The 25,074-nt window shown below is 32.3% G+C and overlaps 2 protein-coding genes across 3 annotated transcripts; one reads left to right on the top strand and one right to left on the bottom strand.

Annotated features, from left to right (window-relative positions):
* The first annotated feature begins 2,145 nt into the window (after positions 1 to 2,145).
* Positions 2,146 to 9,373, top strand: LOC131845569 (general transcription factor IIH subunit 3). Its single transcript, XM_059194649.1, has 9 exons — positions 2,146 to 2,500; positions 2,924 to 3,104; positions 3,453 to 3,551; positions 3,725 to 3,821; positions 4,363 to 4,479; positions 5,987 to 6,115; positions 7,354 to 7,489; positions 8,641 to 8,677; positions 9,285 to 9,373. Exons 1-9 carry the CDS (start codon positions 2,485 to 2,487, stop codon positions 9,346 to 9,348), a joined length of 876 nt encoding a protein of 291 aa, XP_059050632.1. The 5' UTR covers positions 2,146 to 2,484; the 3' UTR covers positions 9,349 to 9,373.
* On the bottom strand, positions 9,076 to 21,351 carry LOC131845572 (uncharacterized). 2 transcript variants are annotated; one of them, XM_059194654.1, is made up of 4 exons: positions 21,216 to 21,350; positions 19,952 to 20,184; positions 15,060 to 15,240; positions 9,076 to 9,153 (listed from the first exon to the last, which is right to left on the bottom strand). In XM_059194654.1, exons 2-4 carry the CDS (start codon positions 20,135 to 20,137, stop codon positions 9,146 to 9,148), a joined length of 375 nt encoding a protein of 124 aa, XP_059050637.1. In that variant the 5' UTR covers positions 20,138 to 20,184; positions 21,216 to 21,350; the 3' UTR covers positions 9,076 to 9,145. The 2 variants fall into 2 exon arrangements, with proteins under 2 accessions (XP_059050637.1, XP_059050636.1); XM_059194653.1 differs by lacking the exon at positions 9,076 to 9,153 and having other exon boundaries at positions 13,467 to 15,240; positions 21,216 to 21,351.
* Between the last annotated feature and the right edge of the window lie 3,723 nt (positions 21,352 to 25,074).

Here is a 25,074-nt window from a genome sequence, read left to right on the forward strand (position 1 = left end):
TGTACTCGTATAGGTACCTAGTGATTTTCTACGTTGCTGATTTCCAAAAGTTGATCTGTACGCATATTTTTGTCATTGGCTTTCGGATTGATCTACCTAGTAAATAAGTACTTTGGTATCAACATAAGTTCTAATTAGTACCAACTGTATAACTACCAGTTTTCTCTGGAAGGACCGTAGAACAACTAGGTACTATATTTATGTAAAAAAAAACGGCAAAGAAGCTGACTGACCTGATGGTACCTACGTCATAATCGTCGCCTACATTCACGAACTAAGAACATCACATTATGTGACGCCAGTACAGCATAAAACAACGATGAATTTGGAATACACCCCCACCAGCCTGCACTGACGGTATACGCCAGTATACTGTCAGTAAAGGATGATAGAATGAGTGTGAAGTCAGCCCGTGCCAAAATCACTCTGAAATATACACTAGACCGCGTGAAGGTCGACCTGACATAGTACTTTGCTAGCATTAGGATTGGTAATCCCATTACTATTCTCCTATCTTCCATATTTGAGTGAAAATATTAACAAATTATCTCACATAATCTGTATCTGTATCTCGGTACCTATTTCAAATAGAGAGGATAGAACACTTAGATACTGTACCCACTACTTAAAAAATATATAATCTCACAAGTACCTACCTACTTACAATCCCATCTCCTTCCTATACCTACTTGATATTTGCGAAACCGTTTTGTGATACTATCAATAAAAATATGTAGGTGGATACCACATAGGTACCTACTCCAATTCGTAACTACGTCTATTTCAACTATCAAATTGATGGATTACATAGTCCATATGCCATTGGTGATCATAACTGGTATGTCAAGAATTTCCTATTGACAAATATCTATATCAATACCATCATGACGTCTGTCCGCCACTGCTTTCTAAACAATTAATTAAATTAATAAATTCTACACCGGGCCGCGGTACTTGCTTTAGGGTTCCATAAAAAGTGTATGAAATTTTTCTTTCTTCTTTAGAAAACGTTACGAATATTTGTATGTTTGTGTAGCTTTATATTATATTAAAATTATAGAACCATATTTATCTATTTTTTTTGTATTCATTTATTATAAATCACGGCCATACTAGTACCATTTTAAATTTTTACTCACAAAACCCTCGATAACTCTCACTCGTCAGGTACCTACATCAGATACCTCCCCGCTTCACTAGGTACAATAGTATGTACGAGGATTAAAGTCCCATCCTGCAGTTTATGTTAATAATCTACTTATACTAGAGGTATTTAAAAAAACCAACGTTAACTTTTCCGACATAAATTCTTTCTTAAGCATCGATTCAAAATTAGAACACTTTTATTACACTGGAATGATAAACAAGCTGATCATAATGGTATGTGGTCACCCATATACATAAATAGCATTACCCTATCACAGCGCCATGGCACATGGTATTCATCATGTGTTTCCGTTCTGAAGGACTAAGATGTTATAATTATTTTTAGAACTACTCCAGCCTATTTGCCGTGACAGACTTTACAGATTGACCATACGAAAAAGGTCTACGAAGAAACTCCAAACTCAAAGCGTCTGTAGACCAACTCCTGACTGACGGTTTCGAGATGTCTCGCCACACTTTGTGAAACGAAAACGAGGTTCCAAAACAAGTAACTTGGCGGCTATAATAGGTCAATCAGAGGTACCCAAAACTTTATACAGAATCTACCTCCGTAAGAAAGAAAAAACATGAAATATTATTAGGATAGGTAAGTATTTAAATTTGTTTTATGTAAAGGCTTAGATACAGCGACATCTAGTCCAGAACAAAGCAAATATTGTACTATTGTTGCCAGTATACAAATATATTTTAAACGTTATGAATAAATATCATTGAACAACAGAATAAACAGATATTGAAATATGCACTTTATATATAATATGTATTTTATGTATAATAATATGCAATAATACGTCCTCTTTCCTCATTCTTTTTTCAAAAGAATTAGATAAATACTTTTATCTATCTGTAAATAAGTAAACATCGTATATGGTTCATTCTCAATCGTATTAACAAATGAATATGTATATATTCATTTCAAATTTCGCTAACACTAAGAGAAATCCATTGTTAGCAACATTACAGTCATCCGCTGTCAATGTTACAATTGATAAACCTCAAAGTCATATTCTGATTCGGAATTATCATATTTGTCAGATCGACTATTAAATATGTAATGTCTTTTATATTTGAAACAAATATAAATAGATATTATAATTTGTGATGACAATATTTACATAGACTTATAGTTTAACTTTTGCCATTGTTATTATTCCTCTAAACTTCTACGGTTCTGTGATCTTTTTGCTCGTACTTATTATGCACGTTACCACCGGCAACTCCAGCAATTGAAAAGTAATAAACAAACATTGTTTGAATCTATGAAAATAAATTTTAGTGTATAAAATTATATCAGGTTATTAAAGTCTATTAGTCGCGATGGCTGACGACGAAGGTAAGCAGAAAAAAATAACCTTAGAAACTAGAGTTACAGTAATATTGTTCCTTTTTAAAGGAACAGGACCTTTGAGTCCATAGCCTAGCCTTGTTTGTTAGCACTATAGATTAATATGTGTCATATGAGCATCATATTAAGGCAAATAAATAAATACAGTAGAATTCTCATAACATGAACACTGGTAAACCAGACATCCATTGTTGATATTCTTGCTTTCTATGCTGTGCATTAGTTCTAGACTGCAATTAGGTAGTGAAATGGTAATATCAAAGGCATGACATCTCTCTCCCTCTCTCATGATATTCCTCTGGAAAGGCAATACAACATTGGGATGCTACTGTATTTATGAATATCAAACAGTAATTGAATATAGATATATTAAATAAAGATTGTTAATATACTTCTATTCTAAAATTCTAGCACCTTCGGACAGCAGTCTCTTGGTGATAGTGGTTGACACAAATCCAAACCAGCGCTACATTACAGAGGACCCCAAAGTGTTAACAGGTTGCCTTGATGCTGTAATCGCATTTGCAAACTCACACCTAATGCAAAAATCTAGTAATCTGCTAGCTGTTATTGGGTGTCATTTTCATAAAAGGTAAATAAAATAATTACATATTTAAGTGTTAAATTAATTATGAAACTAAGTAGAAAATTTTAAGAAGGTATTGTGTAATATATTTTAAGCTATTGTCACTAACTTAATTCAAATAGCCAATGCTATTGTCTATGATTTCTTTTATTAAATATAAATTATTAATTAAAATATAATAATATCATATATATAATAATATATGTGTTATGTGTACTAGACAATTAATACTAAGAGACATCTATTTATGTAAATACATAAAAAGTGTCGAAGCCAGTACAATTTAATCATTGCATTATTATCCATTTAATGGTCATTATCTCTTACATGTGTTTGTGTTTTTTTACATTGCAGTGAATACCTATATCCATCTCCTGGTAAACCATTGGATGTAAGACAAATTGATGGACAGTATGAATTGTTTACTTTAGTGGAAAAAACAATTAAAATGAGGTATGAGTATGAATTTCATTTCTATCTGTATTCGATATTTACTTACATGCTTGAAATATACAATTTTCTTTATATTTGTTAAAATAGGTTCATCTAATAAAATATTTTTTAGTACAAAATGGATGACAAAAATAACAGGAAGTATAAATATATGTTAATATTTCTTATTTCAGATTAGTAAATTTAATAAAAAGTCAACCACAGGAAGACAAGCCTGGGGAGTCGTTACTTGCAGGGGCTCTAGCTATGGGACTCTGTTTTATATCAAGGGTCAGTAAACCATTAAGAAATAAAAAAGTAAATCATATATATATATATATATTAAATATTTGTATAAATTTAATGTGAGATTCGATAAGTTGATGCAAGAAGTAGAACATTGTGGAAAAGGAAATATAGAAATATGCGAGATAGAGAGAGCAAGAGGTAAAAATAAAAAAAGGAAATAGACCATGAAACAATAAAACAATAGAATAGAGATAAATGAAAGATGCAGAAATAAGTTTAAGTCCAATTAAACCTATTTAGAAAAGTATTCAACACTGGAACAGTCTGATGTGCTCAAGGATGGGGAATAGTAATTTCTCTTATAACAGAATGTATTACGTATTTTGATAAACAAAAATTATTATAGGGTTGTATAGAAGTTATTTTTATTCCTGTGTTTATACATGTATAATCTATTGGAATACATGAATGTACTTACTAGTGATATAAAAAAATATTTAAATGGATTATTGACAATTTAATAATAGTTTTAGGCCTATCTGTAAATACAGTTGTATTTACTTTATATTTGTATTTGCAACAGTTGCGTCGGGAGGCCGCGCCGGGCATACGAATGAGTAGCCGGATCCTCATAGTGACTGGCAGTTCCGACACTGCGGCACAATACATCAACTACATGAATGTATTCTTCACTGCACAGGTTTGTACTAGTCCTATGGTTTTAGATGAGTGGAAAATCTTTAAAGGCTTATCCACCAGTCGAAATATCCAGGTGCTGGTTGGATTCTTACCATACTAAACCACAAATTGTACCTTAAGGCACATGGTCGGGTTAGCGTTCTACCACCCTATAGTCACTTCTCCGTAAGGGTAACGGTTCGCCCTATTCGTCTAAATTCTCTTGGCCCTTTCGGAGGATACTGCTTCCATGAAGGTCTTCTGTGATGGGTTAAATGAGTGAAAGGAAAATACACTCGCCCGTTTTCCGCCGCCTCTACTGAATATTTTACTCTAAAGATGAAAGTATATACTAGTTCCAGGCCAACTAGACTTGAGACTTGTGTTACTAGACTAGACTCTATATTTTTATTTGCTCCCAAGGCTGTTTCTTATAATGATAAGATGTCTTATCATGTAATATCACTGCCTTATCTCAACCCTTATACTGAAACACAGCTTACAAAATAAATTCTGCGTGGGTATCTCTGTCTACCTATTTCACCTTGCAGGTAGCAGAGATTACTTTTTACAAAGTCAAAAGAACAAAATTTACATGCCTAGTTAATTCAAAGACACCTTGGAAACTTGTTTGTTCTTGGTTGAAACTTACTATTGAGAGCTTTAAAAAGTAGCTATACATCTAAATTAATCCATATGAAATCTAATCATAATTGCTTTTTAATAGCATCTGTTCAATTACGTATTTAATCAATAAATGCAAATAGGTCTATAAAAAAAAGTATTATTGTAATTATATGCAAGTGTGGTTGCCTTTTTAATCTAAATATATCAAATAATCTGTTTTTATCTAAATCCTATACTATTTAAAAGTCTGGCTTCATTTAGTCCATACGCCCAACAATACTAGGGCTCCTTCAATCAATTCACTGTTCCTTTCAAATTGAGAAATTACGAAATTACGCCTCTCTGAGATATGGTTCAAACCTCTATCAATGCCTCGTATCTGTCAGGCGGACTTCAGGAGCTATATAATTTCGCGGATTTGAATATTTATAATTCAGCACTGATCCCTAATTTTGTTGGCTGTTCGAGAAAACATGCGGTTTCGGCTAACAGCCAACAATACATAGTAAAATAGTTCATAAAAGGACTATACTATGCTGTTGTTGTTTGATAGTTTGAATAATTCATGCAGTATCTTAATAATTTTGAGTTGAATATGTTTAAAACACCAACAGGCAAATCTATTGCAAATTTTTGGTCTGGTGATCTACTTGATATGCCTTTCAAAAGTGGGGTAAATAAAAACTAATTTAAAATAATTATTGCTGTGGTGCACCACTGTAATTTCTTAATTTTATGTTCATTGAACATAAAATATTTCCATATATGCCATAATACCATAGTATATTATATATATTCCATCTGTAAAATAAATTTAATTGCTATTCTATGCATGGTGAGTGTACGCAACTTATCTTCTCTAAGTTCACCTCCTTTGAACTACCTATACGTTTTCATTTCAGAAACAACAAGTACTAATAGATGTGTGTTCACTGGACAAACATCTCAGTTTATTGCAGCAAGGATGCGACATAACTGGTGGTCTATACCTGAAAGTACCCTCCTTGGAAGGTCTTTTACAGTATTTATTGGTAAGTTACAGTTCAAAGTATTATGCACATGCAAACAATATACAGAACTTATGTATGTACAGTAAATCTGACACTGGTTATCCACTTCCCTCTAGCAGGGTGAAGGTTATGGCCTAGGGGTGAACCCCTTTGCCCCGAACTAAACTTAACATAACTTAAGAAGTGGTGCCATACTTGGGATAATTTTAATGTTTTTTTGTTTGTTTGTGACTTTATACTTTTTCTTCTTTACAATAGTAGACAATGCCTCTATCTCAACAATGATAAAATGAATACCTATGTAATTACAAAATTTCATCATACACCTGCGTAGCAAAAAGTATCTGTTTATCTGTGTTAAGCTTCATGTGAAAACTGCTTGTTAAATGATCATACATGCACAAGGAATTCTGAGAGAAACCAATAATAGATTTAGTGAAAATTTTTAATTCTCTTAATAAATAAATAAAATAATAAAAGTAAATAGATGGCGCCGTATGAATGCTTAATGTATTGTTGTTGTCTGATTGTCATCAATAATCAGACGATATGACGGTGATCTACAAATGTTCGCATACGAATTCGAGGGCGCCACTAGTCGTACAACTTAATTCGGTATATCTGTAAGTGTGGTGAGTACCTTATCTTAAATAAATAAATAAATAAATTCGGTGAATTCTATGTCGGTCGATACATAATCTAACTGATTTTCAGATTAAATGTATTTATATAAAATAATGTTTGAAAAACAAAGATATTGATTTATTAAATTATTGATTTTGTGAATGAAATTCTAGTATTAAACGGTATCAATTGAATAAAATCTTAAACATGTCAGAAAGTTGCCTAAATAACGTTACAACACTTCATTATCATTAATTAAAAAAATAAACCTATATTAAGTTATTAAAGATAAGTGTTTCCGTTATAAGACTGATTACTCCTGAATAAATAGTATAGATTTTAGATGTATTTGTATCACTGTAAGGCATGATCTATTTTTTTAAATGGATGATTCTGGAATGGTGCAGTCACCTGTAATAAAGGCTTACGCTGGCGGGGAGGATGATAAGATGAGCATGAGGTCAGGTCAATTAGCCCATCGTAACAAATTCACCAGGAATTCATGAACCACGTGGAGGTCATCCTGACATAGTAGGTACATTGCTAGCAATAGATTCATGAATTCACATTACTAACAATACCATTCTCCCCTTGCATGATCTATTAACAACTTACGTATGTCTATCTGCCGACAGTGGGTGTTTCTGCCGGATGCGTCAGAACGCGGCCAACTCGTACTGCCGGGACGCGGCCGGGTGGACTACCGCGCCGCTTGCTTCTGTCACAGGGAACTACTGACCATCGGATACGTATGCTCTGTCTGCCTAAGTGGTGAGTACTGGCTTCTTCATAATATAATAAAATATATTTTTCTCCCACATGCAATTAATCAATTTTTAAAAATAAAAATTATGGGAAAATTTCACGACGCGTACAAAGCAAATGAAGTGCTGCCTCATACTTAGACGTGTTTAAGAATCTATGATAAGCATTATCGGTTTTGTATTTCTAGTTTTAACGGCATCGGTGGTATAGCGGTTTAGCATACCACTTTACTTCCGATGGTCGCGGGTTGAATTCTCGCACGGTGCCAACATTCGTATTCATGAGTATGAGTGTTGCGGTTTGGATGTTTTCTATGTATATTATATATTTATTTACAAAAAAACGAAGTATTTTATATCAATTATCTAGTACCCATAACACAAGCTCTGCTTACCGTAGGACTAGATGGCGCTACGTTAATAGTCCAGGATTATTTATTTATTTATTAGTGGACTTTGTATAAAATCGTCTATGTGTGTGTGTCGCCTATTTCTGCAATCAAGCAGATTACTTTGTAAACTGTATTCTGATTTTAAGTGGGGGAGATATAGCAGTGAAATTACAGTATATGAAGGCACCATATATTAGTCCTCAGGAATAATGTCCGTAGTTCTATTCTCGTATAGAAAACTGTCGCCTAGACAGTTAATAACTGGTTGTCCAGATGAACCGTTTTTACCACTTTATTGATCTAAAAAAGCTAGTGTAATAGCAGACTATAATAATAATAATGTATAGTATACAGCTCAGTACCAATCTAGGTAACACAGGGTCTAGACATTTCGTACTAGCTCTCGTCTCAAAAATAATATTGCGTATTTTGTTTGTGAATATGAACTTGCTTCACTTGAATAATAGACTACGCAAAATTGTTTTTCATTTATTATATGACTTTTATTTATGAGCTGACTTTTACGCCTTTTAAATAGGCATATCCTTTTGCCCTAGATTGAAGGGGCTGCGTAATACTTTCTTCAATGCGTAATTAAGTTTCTATAAATTGAACTGTTATTGTTATATTTTGTATAAGATTAAGCCATACTTTAATTTAATTAGAACGTGTTATTATTATTTTATTTATACATTAAAAAATTTAATAATTACAAGTAATGTAAATCTCTATGTGTTAAATTTTTCAATTGGAATTTTTTTTTCAGTATTCTGCAAATTCAGTCCAATATGCACAACTTGTCAGTGAGTATTAAATTCTATTTATCTTATTATATATTAAATTCTAAGCACTAATTATTAAATTAAATGAATGACGTATTTTCTATAATATGGCTATCAGCAATATTGCTATACTAATTTTGTCCAAATTTGTTTTTATTAAGTGACGCCTTATTTTCCATAGACTGGAAGTTTATTCCTTTTTTTGCATCTTATTTAGTTATAACAATATAATATAACAAAATTGTTGTCTCTATTTACTTCAATTACAATAGGTATATTACACAGAAAAACCACTTATAGTATCTATATAACTCGTGTTTATTGTTTTATATTAACTAATAATAATTAACGTATATTGAAATAGCATAATAAATGTGTTGGGTTAGCAAACGTTATAATTAAACACCAATTTTATGTCCTTAAAATTAGCAAATTAGATCTGGCCACTTCTCCCGGTGCACTATAACTACGTACATGCCGTAGACAGTTTTAGTGATCTGAAAAATCAAAATGTCATAAATAATGACTTATTTATATGTATGATATGATAATTAAGTATAATATAGAATAATTAAAAATACAGTTTAAAAATTATTGTGTATCTACAACGTATTTTTCATTATTTCAGTACGGTGTTCAAAACAGCAGGTCCCCTCCCTATCAAACCGAAAAAGAAGAAAATGAAGGTGTAATCTTAAATAACTGGTGTGTAAATACTATTTTATTATAATTATAAATTTTATATAATTTTATTGTACTTGTTTTTTTCGTTATACAGAATCGAAAATATTTTTTTCATGTTGGACATTTTAGCCGCTTTTAAACGTAAAATTTTTTGTATTATAATATTTTTCGCTACCGTCCAGTTCAGTATACTGGTTCAATTGAGACTATAAAATATTATTGCTTTTACTACTTTTCTAGTAAATAAGTTGAGTTGATTAATTAAACAATACTATTATTTTATTGAGTGATAAGAATAATCGATTATTGATATAATTATTTTTTTTATTAAAGCTACCGCGGCAAGTTTGTATATATTATCAGATAATCTTAGGAGATTAATATTATTATTTTTGCAATTGAAATAACCAACAATATAGTCTTTATAGCTAAATAAAGAAGGGATATATTTACAGCTACCGTAAAAACCATTCCAAACAGTAATTATATTGGAAGAATTATTTTCGATAATTACTTGTTTCGATAGATTTTAATTATAGATATAGGTGTTAGTTAAATAAACAAGTTAATTGATTTGTAAGGCAGATAATACTTGACTATGATAATAGGTTTCATACCAAAACAGATGAATCAATGAATAAATACCGTAAACTTGCTACCTAATATATAATATATAAATTATATCTAATAATAACCCAACTATGATTCACACAGCGCCTTCTAGTCCCAAACGAATCAGAGCGTCTATTGTAGGTAACTTATAGAAATACTTAAACATTTATTTTTAAAACAAGTATTCATAGAACACACTTTGATATCAATACAATTTGTTTTCGTTGAAATTGTTTGTACTGTGCGAGAATAGAAGCCACGACCATCTGAAGTAAAGCGCTGTACTAAACAACTGAACCATCGAGGCGCCATCAAATGTCGCATAATAAACATTTCACTTGCATGTATCGGGATAGAACAAAGAGATAAAACAATTGAAATCCTGATAAATATAGAATTATCAGCTTTTCAACAAATTATGAACATTACAAGTGTAGATGTCGTAAATGCCTACACTTTAATCTATAAACATTTACGCACTGCATTCGAGACTTTTCGATCCGCATAATCTAATATGATTTTATTATAGCAATTTTAATGGATATTGGCCGAATGATTCTCTCGCCATTTACAACACTATACGCTGTGACAACAAAGAACGATGATAGGATGTATATATTTGTCTGTCAGTTTTTCCTCTTGTTTCTTCTAAACTACGCAAATTATTTTGATAAGTTTAAGCTAAGCTGGCTTGTTTAATGCTATGCTAATAATACTAGGCAAATAATATAAAGACAGAGATAACAGACAAACTTTTGAATACAAATTATTGACCGTGTTAGGTATCGAACCCGGATCATCGGCGAGTGAAACGGCGTACTAAACAGCTAGTGGTCTAGCTGTACTGTTTAGTACGCCGTTTCACTCGCCGATGTTACTGTTCAAATGAATTGATAGTTTCTTCCAGAAAGGTTATATCTATTGTGTAGTAAATGCATACTACTTCCGTCACATACTAATAAAGTTAATATAAATTAATAGTTACTAACGAGACCCATATTGCATAATTTTTACCCGCACTTGTCTGTCATGCTCGATAGTCCATCTTGCTACTGAATTTATCGATAGTATTTACAGAATCGTAATCTGTTTCCCTACCGTTAGGTATCAGAATGATAAATCGCGCTTATGGATACTTCATCGCCTTTTGGCGGATTATTACCGCGAATACTCGTATTTAATTATGCAAATATTTTTAAACGTAACGTAAACGCCCAAAAATCCGTCTACTACTTAATGTTAAAAGCAACAAGTCTTTCGTTCAGTGCCTGTATATTATCATTTTAACATTTCATTTACATATTCCCGCAAATAGGTCAATATTTAAGAACAGCAACGTTTTGGTCCTTCGAGCCGGATAGCCACTGCTAATATTAATATATATGCTGCCTATCTATATAATATAAGGGCCAATGCATCTATTATAGACGATTTATGGCGTAATGATCCGTGAACAGCTTTTTTCGTGGCTGTATAAATCTATATACTACTAAATTAGAGATATGGAAATGAGAATCATGACTACGTGCTCATTGAGTCAAACAATCCACTAGGGAAAGTGTTCTTATGCATATTATTTTGTCAATTTCTGTCAAATTCTGTAGACCATGTTGCTTACAAGTGGGTATCTGTGATAGGTCCATAACATAAACCACAATTACACAATCAGTCTTTTATTGAACAAAGAAAATTACAATTCTTACACACTTCTAAATCTCATGACGATGAAGTGTAAGGTTTATAAATCTAAAATTATTAGGAATAAATTAAATGTATGTCTTATAAATAAAAAATAATAAAAAACCCATCAATTTGTGAAATCATTATTCATATCATGATTAATATGAAAGTATAAACGAAGCTGTAGATAACTCTAATCATAGATAACGAGTGATATACAGAAAAATATAATGCTGTACAATAATTGTGTATTGATCCGATATTGTTTATTATATATGTATACCTATATTGTAACCTAGATAACAGAATTTGCTGCACCAAGGTCAATTTTAAATAGAATTCAAAAAAGAGGAAGTTATCAATTCATTTACATTCAATCTCACCAAAATACATATATTACAGCAACACTCATTTTGCTTTCGTTATTTTTCTACAAACATTCTTGTGACATTTTCACATATAAAAATCTTATTTTGTTACATGTATGAAATTTTTTGTCAATGCTGCTTTTTTTTTAACACATTTTGTATATTTATTATACAAAAGTGTTTATTTGGTTTATACATTGTCTTACATACACAATATGTCTACGTTAAATATGGAAATTAGGTTATCTTATATTTTTCGTCCTCAGACCCTTCTGTACAGACTTTCGGATATTTTTATTTTGGATGTTGTTAATAAAATACTTCTCTGCTTTTATCATTAGAGCCTCATGACTACCCTTAATAAGTTATTATAAGAGGCTATAATTATTAAGGGAAAAAAAGAAAAAAAACCTTTATTGTTTTTTTTCTTTGATCATCAATAGATAATTTAGAATTAGCCAAGACCCTTTACGGAGTAGACACAGAGTATAGTTCGCTACAAGCTTATATTCCTATATCTCTAGAGATATCTTGCTTACCTCACATTCATAACCCAAATCTAAAAAGCTATTCCGTAGGCTCTAATCAAAAATAATAGCTGAATGATTCCTACAGCCTCTCTTCGTAGGATGACGAAGTAATAATAGGACATGTTAGCACTGCTTATGTCCCTAGGATGTCTTAAAAAGTAACTACTAGGAAATCTCGAAATAAAGCCTTACACCAATCTCGCTGTTCCACATGTTATCAATTTGTTTATAATAAGAAATCCATACCGAACAGTTATGATAATGATTTCAACCCAATTTGAGTTTTAATAACATTACCTAATTCTATATACTTCTTAAAATTAATAGGTACATTAAATAGGTAATTTGCAATAAGTGTGGATACGGAATATGATTATACGCATGATTTTATGCATGCAAAATATAAAAGGATTATCAAGCTTTATTGTAAACAAATTAATTATAAGGGAGTACGGTTGCTATATAGATATAAAAATAAATGCAAATTCTAATACGTCAAAAGTTATTATATTTATCACTTATATTACCATTAGTAAGTATGTGAGCGACCTTCCCATATCAAAGGTTTTTAAACCGTCTTCCTATATATACAAAGGCTTCTGACAGCTTATCCTACGACTTTATGTTCGTCCCAGAACTATAATTATTATGGCGTACATTATGATCATATATTTATCTAAAGCTGATGCCTCTCTAAGATATTTTATTGGAAAATATCTAGGATAATATTGTACATTTTGGAATTATATATATGAAGCAGAAATAAAATTTCTATGTATTAATATAGAAGTTTTCTAATATACCTTATATATAACACTATTCAAACCTGAATAAATATGTAATAATTGTTCATAAATTAACAATTAAATCTAGCTATGTTCCTATAATATTTTAATATTACATTAAAATATTATAGGAACATAGCTAGATTAGCCCTCCATAGGACCTTACTGTACTAATATGGTTCTATGTATTATTATTATTATTGATATGGTCTGAAATATAATAAACAATAGATAAATTAATTTATAGAAAGAAAGAGATTTGTAAACTCTTTATAGTTTTCGGAGTTTTTTTTTGTTGTTACTTTCACCACTTGACAAGGTTAATATTCAGCCACAAATTAATATTCACAAATCCAATTCAACATTATCATCATGAATAATAACGTGATAGATATTATAATCATGATTTGATATATCTGATCGATTCAACATTTTTAGATAGGTGTCTACTTCAGTAGGCATCTGCTTATGTTAACAATTGTCTACTATTCAAACTAGTCTAGACAAAACCAATGTACCTATTTATAACTATTTTAACGCTATGAACCATTCTATTTTCCTACTAGTAAAACTGCTCTAGAGTCTTAATCTCAATTTCGATTTCAATCTTATACATTTTTGTACGGTTCTTTTCTCAGTCAGTCATTCATTGGTCACGAAATATGGAATCATCTAGTGCATAATACAAAAGGCATTAAAATTCAAAGATCAAAATAGAACAATCTAATTATATTGGATAAAAATTAGAGACCAGAATAGACCGGCATATTTACTGCTGTAAGACATCAAAGGCAACGTCTCTTTTGTTGTCATACGTACACATAATAGTTCACTGTAGGTATAGAAAAATGACCGCTAACGTCCTTTTTTCTCTAAATAAAAATGCTAACAGTAATAACACGGAACGAATTGAAATGTAAAATTATTTCAAGTAATTGTCTAGTCTAGAACTACGATATTGGGATTTTGTATATCGACACTGGTAAACAAGTGATATATATGTCATTAGACTTAAGGAACTACTAATTTATCTATATGTATATTGATTGTGATTATACACTTTTCATTATACATAGTAATTAGAAACTTTAATAGTATTTAAAAAGATTGTTTAAATATATTTACGATCTCTGCAAGTAGTAAACGAATCTAATGACCGCAAATCTATTGCTGCATACATGAGATAGGACGAGACTAAACCGTTGAACGTCTTATCCTGGTCACACATCGGTCGAGTCCGACGACGCACTCTGACAACGCCACTCGATTGACACATTGTTTGCTACACATCAACACACGGTGACTTGTTAGGTTACATTGAACAGTCAAATAGCGTTTTAAATTGCTTGCTGGTATACTTTTATAGATTGCCACATATTTCCTTGTAAGAAACGTAATGGAAATATAATATTTAATTTTAATTTTTTCAGTGAAACTAATTCCGTCGTACACTAACAAATATTACTAAACGGACTGAATAACCCACCCCCCTTCCGTTCTTCACTGTTAAGCTGTTCAAATAAATATCCGCCACTGAGTATCGCTGTTCCCACTGTCACACTTTATGTTTGTCAATTAAAATTAACCCTACCAAACATATTTCACAGGATCATTAATGTACCCACGCTTTTAACATTTAACTGAGAAACATATCAAATTTCTTACACTTTACAATGCTATGATTTATCTATAACATCAAAGGCAACATCAATTTCTTGAGCAAATACGTCTGTGCTACTCTTACTTTTGTTTTCTTCGTTGCTGCGTTCCAAGGTCCTCTGTCTATGACTTAATGCAGACCTGTTAGAGTCTTGTGAGGTCTTGCTGTCCGAACTTTTGTTCCTTTTATGCGTTTTCACCTCGAATATAGTTGAATTATTGACATGGTACTCTACAGATCTCGACTTATCAGCTTGCTGGTAGTTCTGTAAAATAAAAACAGGTTACATATACATCATCATTGCCTTGCCTTTATCCTATTATTTGGGGTCGGCGCAGTATGTCATTCTCTTCCACTGATCTCTATCAATCGTCATATCTAAACATACTCTTCTTTTATTCATATCATCTTTCACACAATCCATCCATCTTTTCTTAGGGCGTCCCCTCCCTTTACATCCATCCACATTCATATTATACACTTTCCATAAGACATGGTCCTCATTCCTCCGCATAACATGCCCATACCAGCTCAATCTGTTACCTCGCAACTTTTCTATAACCGGCGCAACTTTCAAACTTCCTCGTATATACTCATTCCTTATTCTGTCATTCCTGGTAACCCCACACATCCATCTTAACATTCGCATTTCTGCCACATGCACACGCCTTTCGTCCATCCCTTTTACGGCCCAACATTCAGATCCATACAAAATGACAGGTCTTATGATAGATTTATAAATTTTACCCTTTAGTTTCAAGGGCATTCGGGGGTCGCATATCGTTCCCGAGACCTGTCGCCATTTCATCCATCCCGCACTAATTCTGTGCCTTACATCGCGGTCTATGTCGGCATTGTTCTGAATAACTGAACCGAGGTACCGAAAATCGGAGCAGACCGGAAGCATTACACCGTTTTGATAGATAGGCTTGAAACTGGAGAGACCGCCGAAATCGCAGAATAGGTATTCAGTTTTAGTTCTGCTGATCTTCAAGCCAACACTCTCTGCCATCTATCTAGTCTACTCTGGACCTCGATTCCATCCTCACCAACAAGCACAATATCGTCGGCAAACAGCATACACCAGGGTACCTCGTCCTGAATGTCCGATGTCAGAGCATCCATTACAATGAGGAAGAGGTAAGGGCTTAGAGCCGAACCCTGGTGTAAGCCTACCGCCACACTGAACTTATCGGAGGCACCTACCGCCGATCGAACGTATGTCTTAGACCGAATGTACATGGCACGTATCAGATCTACATACTTCCCTGGTACACCTTTCTTCTTTAGGGCCCACCACAAAACTAGACGGGGAATTCGGTCGTATGCCTTTTCGAGATCGACAAATACCATATGCAAATTTTTATTTACATTCCGGTATTTTTCGCACAGCTGGCGTAGTGCAAAAATGGCATCCGTGGTGCCTCGACCAGGCATAAAACCGAATTGATTTTGTGAAATATCACACTCCTCTCGCAAGCGTCTCTCTATCATTTTCTCCCACACTTTCATAGTATGTGACATAAGCTTTATTCCTCGATAATTGCTGCAGTCTTGAACATCACCCTTATTCTTGAAGATAGGCACCAATATGCTTTGGCACCATTCTTCAGGAATAGTTTCTTCATGCAACAACTTATTGAAGAATAAAGTGAGCCACTTACATCCATTTTCACCCAATAACTTCCATACTTCCACTGGTATTCCATCTGGTCCTACGGCTTTACTGCTTTTCATACTTCGCACAGCTTGTTTTACTTCTTCCATTCTTACTTCTCTGACTAAACCCACATTCACTCTTTCCTCTCCTATCGATTTATTCCATGAATTTTCTTCATTCATTAAGTTTTCAAAGTAATTTTTCCATCGATCTTTTATATCATCTTCTTTCATTAGAACCTTTCCTTTATCATCTTTTATACATTTTACATAGACTCCATCGTTTGTACTCTTATCTCTCATTTTTGCTAGTCGGAAGAGCTGCTTTTGGCCTTCGAAAGTATCTAATGAGGCGTAGAGTTTATCTTGGAATTCAGCTCTTACCGTTGCAACAGCTTTCTTTGCCCTCTTTTTGCATCCTAAATACACTTCCTTTTTTTCGTCTTTTGTATTATCATTCTCTTTACAGCTCTTTTGCCATTCTTTAAACGCTCTTTTCTTCTCTTTCAGTATTTGTTGCACACTTTCATTCCACCACCAAGTATCTTTCTCTATCATTTTCGTCCCTTTTGTTTCGCCAACAATATGTTTTGCTATACCTCTCATTCCATTCGCTATTACATTCCAACATTCGTTAACAGATTTTCCTTCCATATTATTCATTTCTATCATCATATCATTCACTTGTTCTCTAAATTTCATTGCATTCTCATAGTTCTCGAGCACATCTTATTTTTGGGGGCGGTCGGTTTTTGTTTTTATTATACTGAACCCTAATTTTTGTATCAAGTACTAGTAGTCTATGTTGTATATATGTCAATATTGCTATATCAATTGCCAACTGAGACCCTAAACAAAAGCTATGCACACGCCGAACGTCGTCGGGTGTCACGTGACTTTTCCGAACACTACGGAAGGTGTTACGAATCATGTCGGTCACTATAACTGACTGGATTTATTAAAAATAGGTTACAATAAGCGACAAACTCACTATATCCGTATATTTTTTATGAAAACCAAACTTCTCTATGTAATTGCTTCGTTTGCGTTTGATCAATACAGCCAGTCATTATAAACGGATTTTATTGTTTGTAAATGACTACTAACTGAACCTATCCTTAAGAGTTCTTATGTATGATAATGAATTAGTACCTACCTGCCTGCGCAAACGGTTTACACTGACAGGGCAACAGTGGAGGATGATAAGATGAGTATGAGGTCAGGTCGGTTAGCCCATCGTGATAAATTCACCACCAATTTATCATGTTGCTTTCTACGAGATACCATGGAGTTCAACCTGACATAATACATTGCTGACAAAGAGGCTATTAGTCCACATTACTAACAATGCCCATCTCCCTTATTCTTAAGAGTTTGCCGTGTGAATTCACACAAAGGTATACGTACGTACTGACGTAAACTTTGTATAAAGTCGTCTACTTAGGTATTTTTATCTCACTGATTTCAATCGCCAAGCAGCTTGCTTTATAAGCAGTGTTTCGGTTCGATGTATGATATCGTGAAATCATTTTCTTAAGAAACACTACACATTAATAACTAAATTTGAGATATAATCCGACTTGAAATGTCGACAGATATATAGACAAAATTTTAAACGTTTTTTTCCTGTAACGAAGTATATAATTTTGAACCTAGACGAATATAGTAATAAAACCTAATAATTCCTAATTAATTCTTTATTGCCGTCATCGTGCCCGTTGCTTCGTATTGCAATTTAGATAGGAACAGCTACAAAAGGCATTAGTTACAGATAATAATATACTCATTTGACAATTTGATAAATGTAATCAGTAGATAGGCAACAAATATAGCAAGTAATAGATGTAACTAATTTAGCACTTATGCTGACGTTATAGGTTTCATTATATTTTTTTATCTATACGTTATATAAAATATTTGACTATTATATAATCAGGTAGAGAGTGCATGGAACCATGAAAAAGTCAATGTCTATGTCAAGTCTGACTGAAATTAATTTTAGATAGATACTTGAATTCATTTATTTAATATAATGATAATGGAATGACTAACGGTATACGCTAGCTACTTCTATCACAATTATGTATATATTTAAATCTACAGTATTACACAGCTGTTTATTGTATACAGTAGCATAATCCGGATTAACTCCACTCCAGACTTTTAGATTTTTATCTTCTGTAAAAGATTGTATCTGAACATTTTATCATCAAAACGTAAAACTTCAACGCACTAATTAGTGCTTCATGGCTGAAGTAGATACGTTAATGATAATGATCATTCAGAACATCATTTCTAAGGTGCGTAGAGGGAAAGGGAATGTATATAATGAGAAAACCATGTAAGATCGAACGAGGTTCCCTCTGAAAACCATGGTAGTTAATTCCTGATGGAATCGCTATAATGCGGTAACTGGCCTCTGCTGGTGCCCCGTCAGTGTATACCGTTTGCGCAAGCGTGTGAACCATTCCATTATCTTTATCAATACATATATGGGAATTTATTTCCACACGCCAACGTAAGTGATCTCGGACAACGTTTTCAGAGAAACTTCCTCCTGCGTACACTTAAATAGTGGAATGAACCTACCTGCCGATGTTTTCTCTTGGGTTTTTTCAAGAAAGGTATATTAAGAGCCCTTAAGGGTCAGCAACGCTTACGTGACACCCTTGATGTTTCAGGCGTCTATCAAATGGGCTGTTCTAATGCTGTAGGCCGCAGCTGGCCTTTACAGCTTGACGTACTTACTGGAAGATAGGGTGCGAGTGCAGATAATACTACAACTTTCGCCTGATGGATACGGTTTTATGACTATCACTATGTATTTATGACGGCTCAAGCCGTCGTAATATCGAACCCCATTTGAATTGGACCGTTGATCAATCGAAGGGGGCATGGGTCGTGTACTTGATTGCCACCATCGTAATATAAAAAATAATAATATAACGGAGCTTATCTAGACGAGCCAGCCTACTAAGGCCTAATCTATTCTAATACAGACATATAATCGTTTTCACTACCGCAGCCATAAGATTAAACAGGACAGTAGGTGTTGTCTCGTTCTACAATAATGTTTCTACTGATAGGTATATTGGTTTACTACTTACTTGCTAGCAGGACATGTTTATATATAAAACTCACACAGCGCCATCTAAAGAGCTTGTACCTATAGAAATCATCAAAATTGCAAACAGTCAAACTCATAAATACAAATATTTGCATCTAACTACCAGAAGGTGAGGCAGTGTGCTAAAACACTGGATCACCTAGGTCATAAAATGTATAGATTTTAAATACAAAAATATATTGACGTGTACCTCTCCATAAAGCTCCATAGACAATGTGTGCCTTTTCTTATTATACTGCTTCATCCTTCCAGATCTCGATATAGAGTATGTTCTCCTTATGTCCTGAGGAGTACTATCCTCTGAAGGTGTCCCATCATACAAATCGCTCTTTTTTGTATCGCTTGTGTTAAATAATGATTTTATGAACTTCGCCATGTTTAAAAATTCCACTGAGTATTATTTATACTATGCGCATGTTAGTTCTGGAAACAATTGTAGGTATGTTAAATATATATAAGTTGAAGACTTAAGATAAGGGATGCTTTATTAACATAAAACCTTTACACCTAACATATACTTTAAACCTAAACCTTACAATCAACGAATTTGTACATCATATAATAGATTCTTCTTTACTCTTCTGATGACGTCACAATCTCTCTTGGAATTCATTAACTAAGCAAATTGCATCGAGTATTCAAGCGTTCTGTTTTAGTACTACTCTTACTTCTTATTTTGTCTTTATATTTAAGAATACCAAAAACGATTCCTGACATTTCCTAAAGCGAATTATCTCACCGAACTCGTCGCACAAAGGTTACCATTTGGATGTTTATTATTTTCTAAACTGGTAAAGAACCTTATTTTATCTGTTCAGAAATAATTAACGAAAATAAAGTAATTACAGAATTTGTGTAAAGTCCAATATGGATAAAAATTAGACAAAAGATTGCGAGATGAGAGACAAGGAAGAATGCGAAACAACCCGAATTACCTACTAGGCAACATAGGTATAAAAAATACCTGACGTAACCTAGATGTTTTAGTTTGATAAAGTAAGAGTAATCATGTTAATTATAACGTCAAAATAGACATACATTTAATATATAAAATTATATTTACTTATTTGTATTTTTCATTCAATTTCATAAAAGTATGATCTAAATTCAAATAGTTTTTTATGTATCATACCTCATAACTTTTTTCTATGTGAACCGATTTTGATAATTCTTTTATTATTTGAACCCTACTGTTTCTCGGATGATCTCATATAAATTTGATTAAGATCTATCTAGTAGTATTTTAGTTATCCTTAATAATAAGATTGATGTTAGTTTTTCCTGACCTAAACACGGTACTATTCCATAAAAAAATACTATAGCTTCGTATCAAGTCAATACTTACTGTTACACTTGGAAGATACTTAAGCACTTATTAAACTAAGCATAATTTAAACCAACTGGGTCGAATAATCCACTTGAAAACTGATTAAAAAAACCAAAGCACTGCTTACCAATGTGAAACCACTGAATTGCTCCCAACGTTGATAACGTTGTTTAGAATGCAGACTTTTTGCTCAATGATAACACGGTCGAAATAAACCACGCCTAAACACAGACTGCATTGTGTGGCAAGTCTTAATATTTACCATAATTTCATCTTGCGTGATAAGATAATATACCGATATTGTTATTATCGTCGATACCCTTTTATGATAATGAATTAGTGTTATCAAGTTAATTACTGTTAACTATAGTTTTGCGATGTTATTTATATGTATATTTTTAATTTACTAATTGTTCTTTTGGAGATCTCTATATAGGAACCGAGTTAAAAAAGAACCCTATAAAAATACATTTTTACAGATCTCTTGTCTTAACTATTGATTTATAGGATATACCTAATCATAAAAATAGAAAATTACTAAAATACCATCCCTCTATAATATTATATTAATCATTATATTAATATCTACGTTAAAAATCTTTGTACCCATTTTTACAAAATTGCGCTGACGAATGAATATGCAGTTCGCGCAGTTACATATAGTTTAGGTAGGTATATAAAGAAGTGCAGAATGTATAAATATTTACTTTAATACGATAATATGTAATTTTAAACATATGCATAAAAATACTTTAAATCAATAAAAAAAATTACACACACTGCTGTATTTGGCAGAATTGACTCGGAGTGCATACTACCAGCACACAGCCATTAAGATTTATTTTATTCTATTCTATTTTATGTAAAATCGACTTTGATTTCCTTACACACCAGGCGATCTAGGAAGTTATCCATCACTGCTCCGATATTGTCTATGATATTTTGTGTCGTTTAAATTACAGAGATAACATAAACAGCCAAATTGTATACTGAAGACATCTACGGAACCCTTAAATTTTGTTCGTCACGTACTTGGCGATCTTTAATTCTAAATTGTTTTAATGTGTTCACTACAATCTGTGATTTATATATTTGAAACCATAAGGATATCTTAATTGTACCTAAAAAGACAGCACAACTATTATCTATATATAGATTGTATTATTTAAAGTATATGTAATAGTATTAATTATACCTATAATATATTTTGTCTTATTAGGAAAAAATAAAGTTATAATCTCAATAAGGCAGTTTAATCCTTATTATTATCATTGAAATTAATATAGACATGGGAGAACTTTGAAGTTTAAGAAAGTAGGTAGGTATATCCTTTGCTATCAAACACATACAAAATTTTATTCTTCAGCCGGCCTTTGCAGTGATTCTACATGCCCTTATTTCGCATGTTTATACCATATGTGGCAAAGGGAAAACACCGCCGCCTCTCGTGTTAATTTTGTTTATCAAATCTAAACATTGCAAGTTATAAAGTTAGCTAGTAGAAAATGCCATATGGCATTAAACTTGCCTTTTGTACTTTTTATTGTGCAATAAAAAATAAAAATAAACAAAAACTACACCTATTTTAATATCACTGAAATAGCAAACAGGCTTCCAACCTAGGTACTTAATGAAAAGCGAGAACTGTCACCTCTATAGGAGTATAAGACTCTGACAACCGAGTTACACATGTTACTACCCAATGAAGCTCTGTCATAACATTAGATTGTTTTTCTAACATTCGCACTATTTAATCATAGTTAAATTAATTAAACCTATCTATAATTTATCGTGGCAGTAATACTGTAAGACTGATAAGACAATAGAGCTCTAATTAACACGTGGTTATCTCTGGTTACCGTGTAACAAGACCCAGCACACAACACCCGTTCAGACAGAGTAGTAAACCAGGTGGAAAATATTGACACAATTTGGCGATGTATCAGATATATGTACTGCATATAATATATCTGGTAAAAATAAATATAATAAATAAAATGTGTAAAAAAATATATGTAGTGTGAGCTTTTAATGTGACAAGTATGGCAAACAAAATGAGGAACTCTGATTAGATTTTTTTAATGGATTGTTATGGAATGATGGACCAGTTTGCGCTAACAGTTTAAGATGCGGAGGATGACAAGATGAACATCAGGTCTAGTTAATGATCTGCCCATCGTGAGAAATTCACCAATTTAACATGATGGTATTCAATTATCATCTATAATGATTAGTAAATATATTAGTATAGAAAGCATTAAAAAATTGTTCCTCATTTATGTTATTATTATTCTACTATGCTAGACTTCAACATAATAGGTTATGGAAAAACATATTCAGGAAAACAAGGGACTCATTTGGGATTTGAATAAAAAGCAGTAATGAGACTCGATAGAAAATATTTATAATCACTATTTTAAAATTGTACACGATAGACAAAACAAACAAGCATAGTTTTATACAAACGCGACCATCGTATTATTTACTATCTAGCTAGATATCAATGGACTAGCAAAAACTAAAAACTCGTCATCACTTGAGCATAGTTAATTATGCGCACAAAAATATTAATACATACGCTAATTGTACTAAAAACAATGTTTGCAATTTTCATTATACAATATGTAATCAACGTGCTTAGCTAACAAAATAAAGGCCTTATGTAGGTTCACAAAATATTAATATCGTTGACGTTGACTGAAATATAAAATTTTAAATTACTCTTAATAATTTTGTAATGAAGACGCCTATGGTATGGTATGCTAGACGCTTTATGGTAAGAGGATTTTTTGATGTAGTAATCTAGCTATAATATCTATGTAGTGGTATACATATCTATAGTATATATATTGATATTTTATTTTAAATATCAATATTATATCAATTACATAACAATAATTACTAAATTTACATATTCAATACGGTTTAACCAAATATATATTTCAGTTTAATGTTTAATATAGTTGCGCTGATCTTTGTAATAAGAGTTTCATGATTACACCTATTTCAAAATGAATAGAATCGAATTACATAAAAAAAATATTACACAATGGCAAGATGTAATTAGAAATATATTCTAAAGCTATGTTTACAATATTTTACAAAGAACAGATTTACAATGCCACAATTTGTTTAAACTGTTACTTTATGTTTTGTGCAAATTTCGACAATGAAAATCCTTAGTGCATTTCGTCATACAACCTACTGAATCTGATCTGATAAATGATAAAAAATTCAATTCAACCAATCAATCAATACAATACATACATAAAGTGCAGAGTAAATAAAAAAAACTTAGCTAATGGAATAAAGATCGTAACAATATTTTAACTATCTATACATTAGTACATTTATAATTTTTTTACAGTTTAGCGGTCCGACACAGCTCCGTATGTACATAACTAATGAAAGATTTGGAAGGAATTATGTAAATCTACCTACTGCTGAAAGTAATTTAAGATTTTCTAATAATAGGCCTTATCTAATTTAACACCAGACGTTATGGTACCCTGGATGGTCATACTAAAGATGAATTTTCACAGACATACAAATGTCCTGTCGTCTTAGAAAACGAAGGGGTTTATTAGACCTACAATGGGTAATTAGTGTCAGCAGCAGTTTTCTAAGTAAGAATGTAAGAAGAACGGCCCATTATATATTAAGCCAAACGTATACTGGCGTGTATTTGCTGTCTATGGTCTGCCCATGAGATTTGATACACGCTTGATCTACATGTAGCTATGCGTAAATTCAAGTTTAATAAAAAAGATTTTTTTAGGTGAATATTTAATAATTGTATTGTAAACATTCATAGCCCAATCTTCTTACTAACTACTTAACTTCATAGTAACTGCTAGCGACTTCATTCTCTCCCATTTCTTAATGTCGTAGTAACAATATTTATAGTCTTTTATATCACTATGAATTTAATCCTCATTTATAAGTCTTTAATACATCTTATTTCTCTAGATACCTATATTTTTTTT

This window comes from Achroia grisella, unplaced genomic scaffold (assembly GCF_030625045.1).
Source record: "Achroia grisella isolate CSIRO2021 unplaced genomic scaffold, CSIRO_AGI_Agris_v1 utg474, whole genome shotgun sequence".
NCBI lineage: Eukaryota > Metazoa > Arthropoda > Insecta > Lepidoptera > Pyralidae > Achroia > Achroia grisella.

What these genes read in the sequence shown, in the direction of transcription:
- LOC131845569 (XM_059194649.1), top strand. An exon ending in GTCTTTTACAGTATTTATTG is followed by an intron (nt 6,116 to 7,353) that starts GTAAGTTACAGT and finishes ATCTGCCGACAG; the next exon opens with TGGGTGTTTCTGCCGGATGC. An exon ending in CCAATATGCACAACTTGTCA is followed by an intron (nt 8,678 to 9,284) that starts GTGAGTATTAAA and finishes TCATTATTTCAG; the next exon opens with TACGGTGTTCAAAACAGCAG.
- LOC131845572 (XM_059194653.1), bottom strand. Translation starts at nt 20,137, where the DNA reads ATGGCGAAGTTCATAAAATCATTATTTAACACAAGCGATACAAAAAAG. An exon ending in CTATGGAGCTTTATGGAGAG is followed by an intron (nt 15,241 to 19,951) that starts GTACACGTCAAT and finishes TTTATTTTACAG; the next exon opens with AACTACCAGCAAGCTGATAA.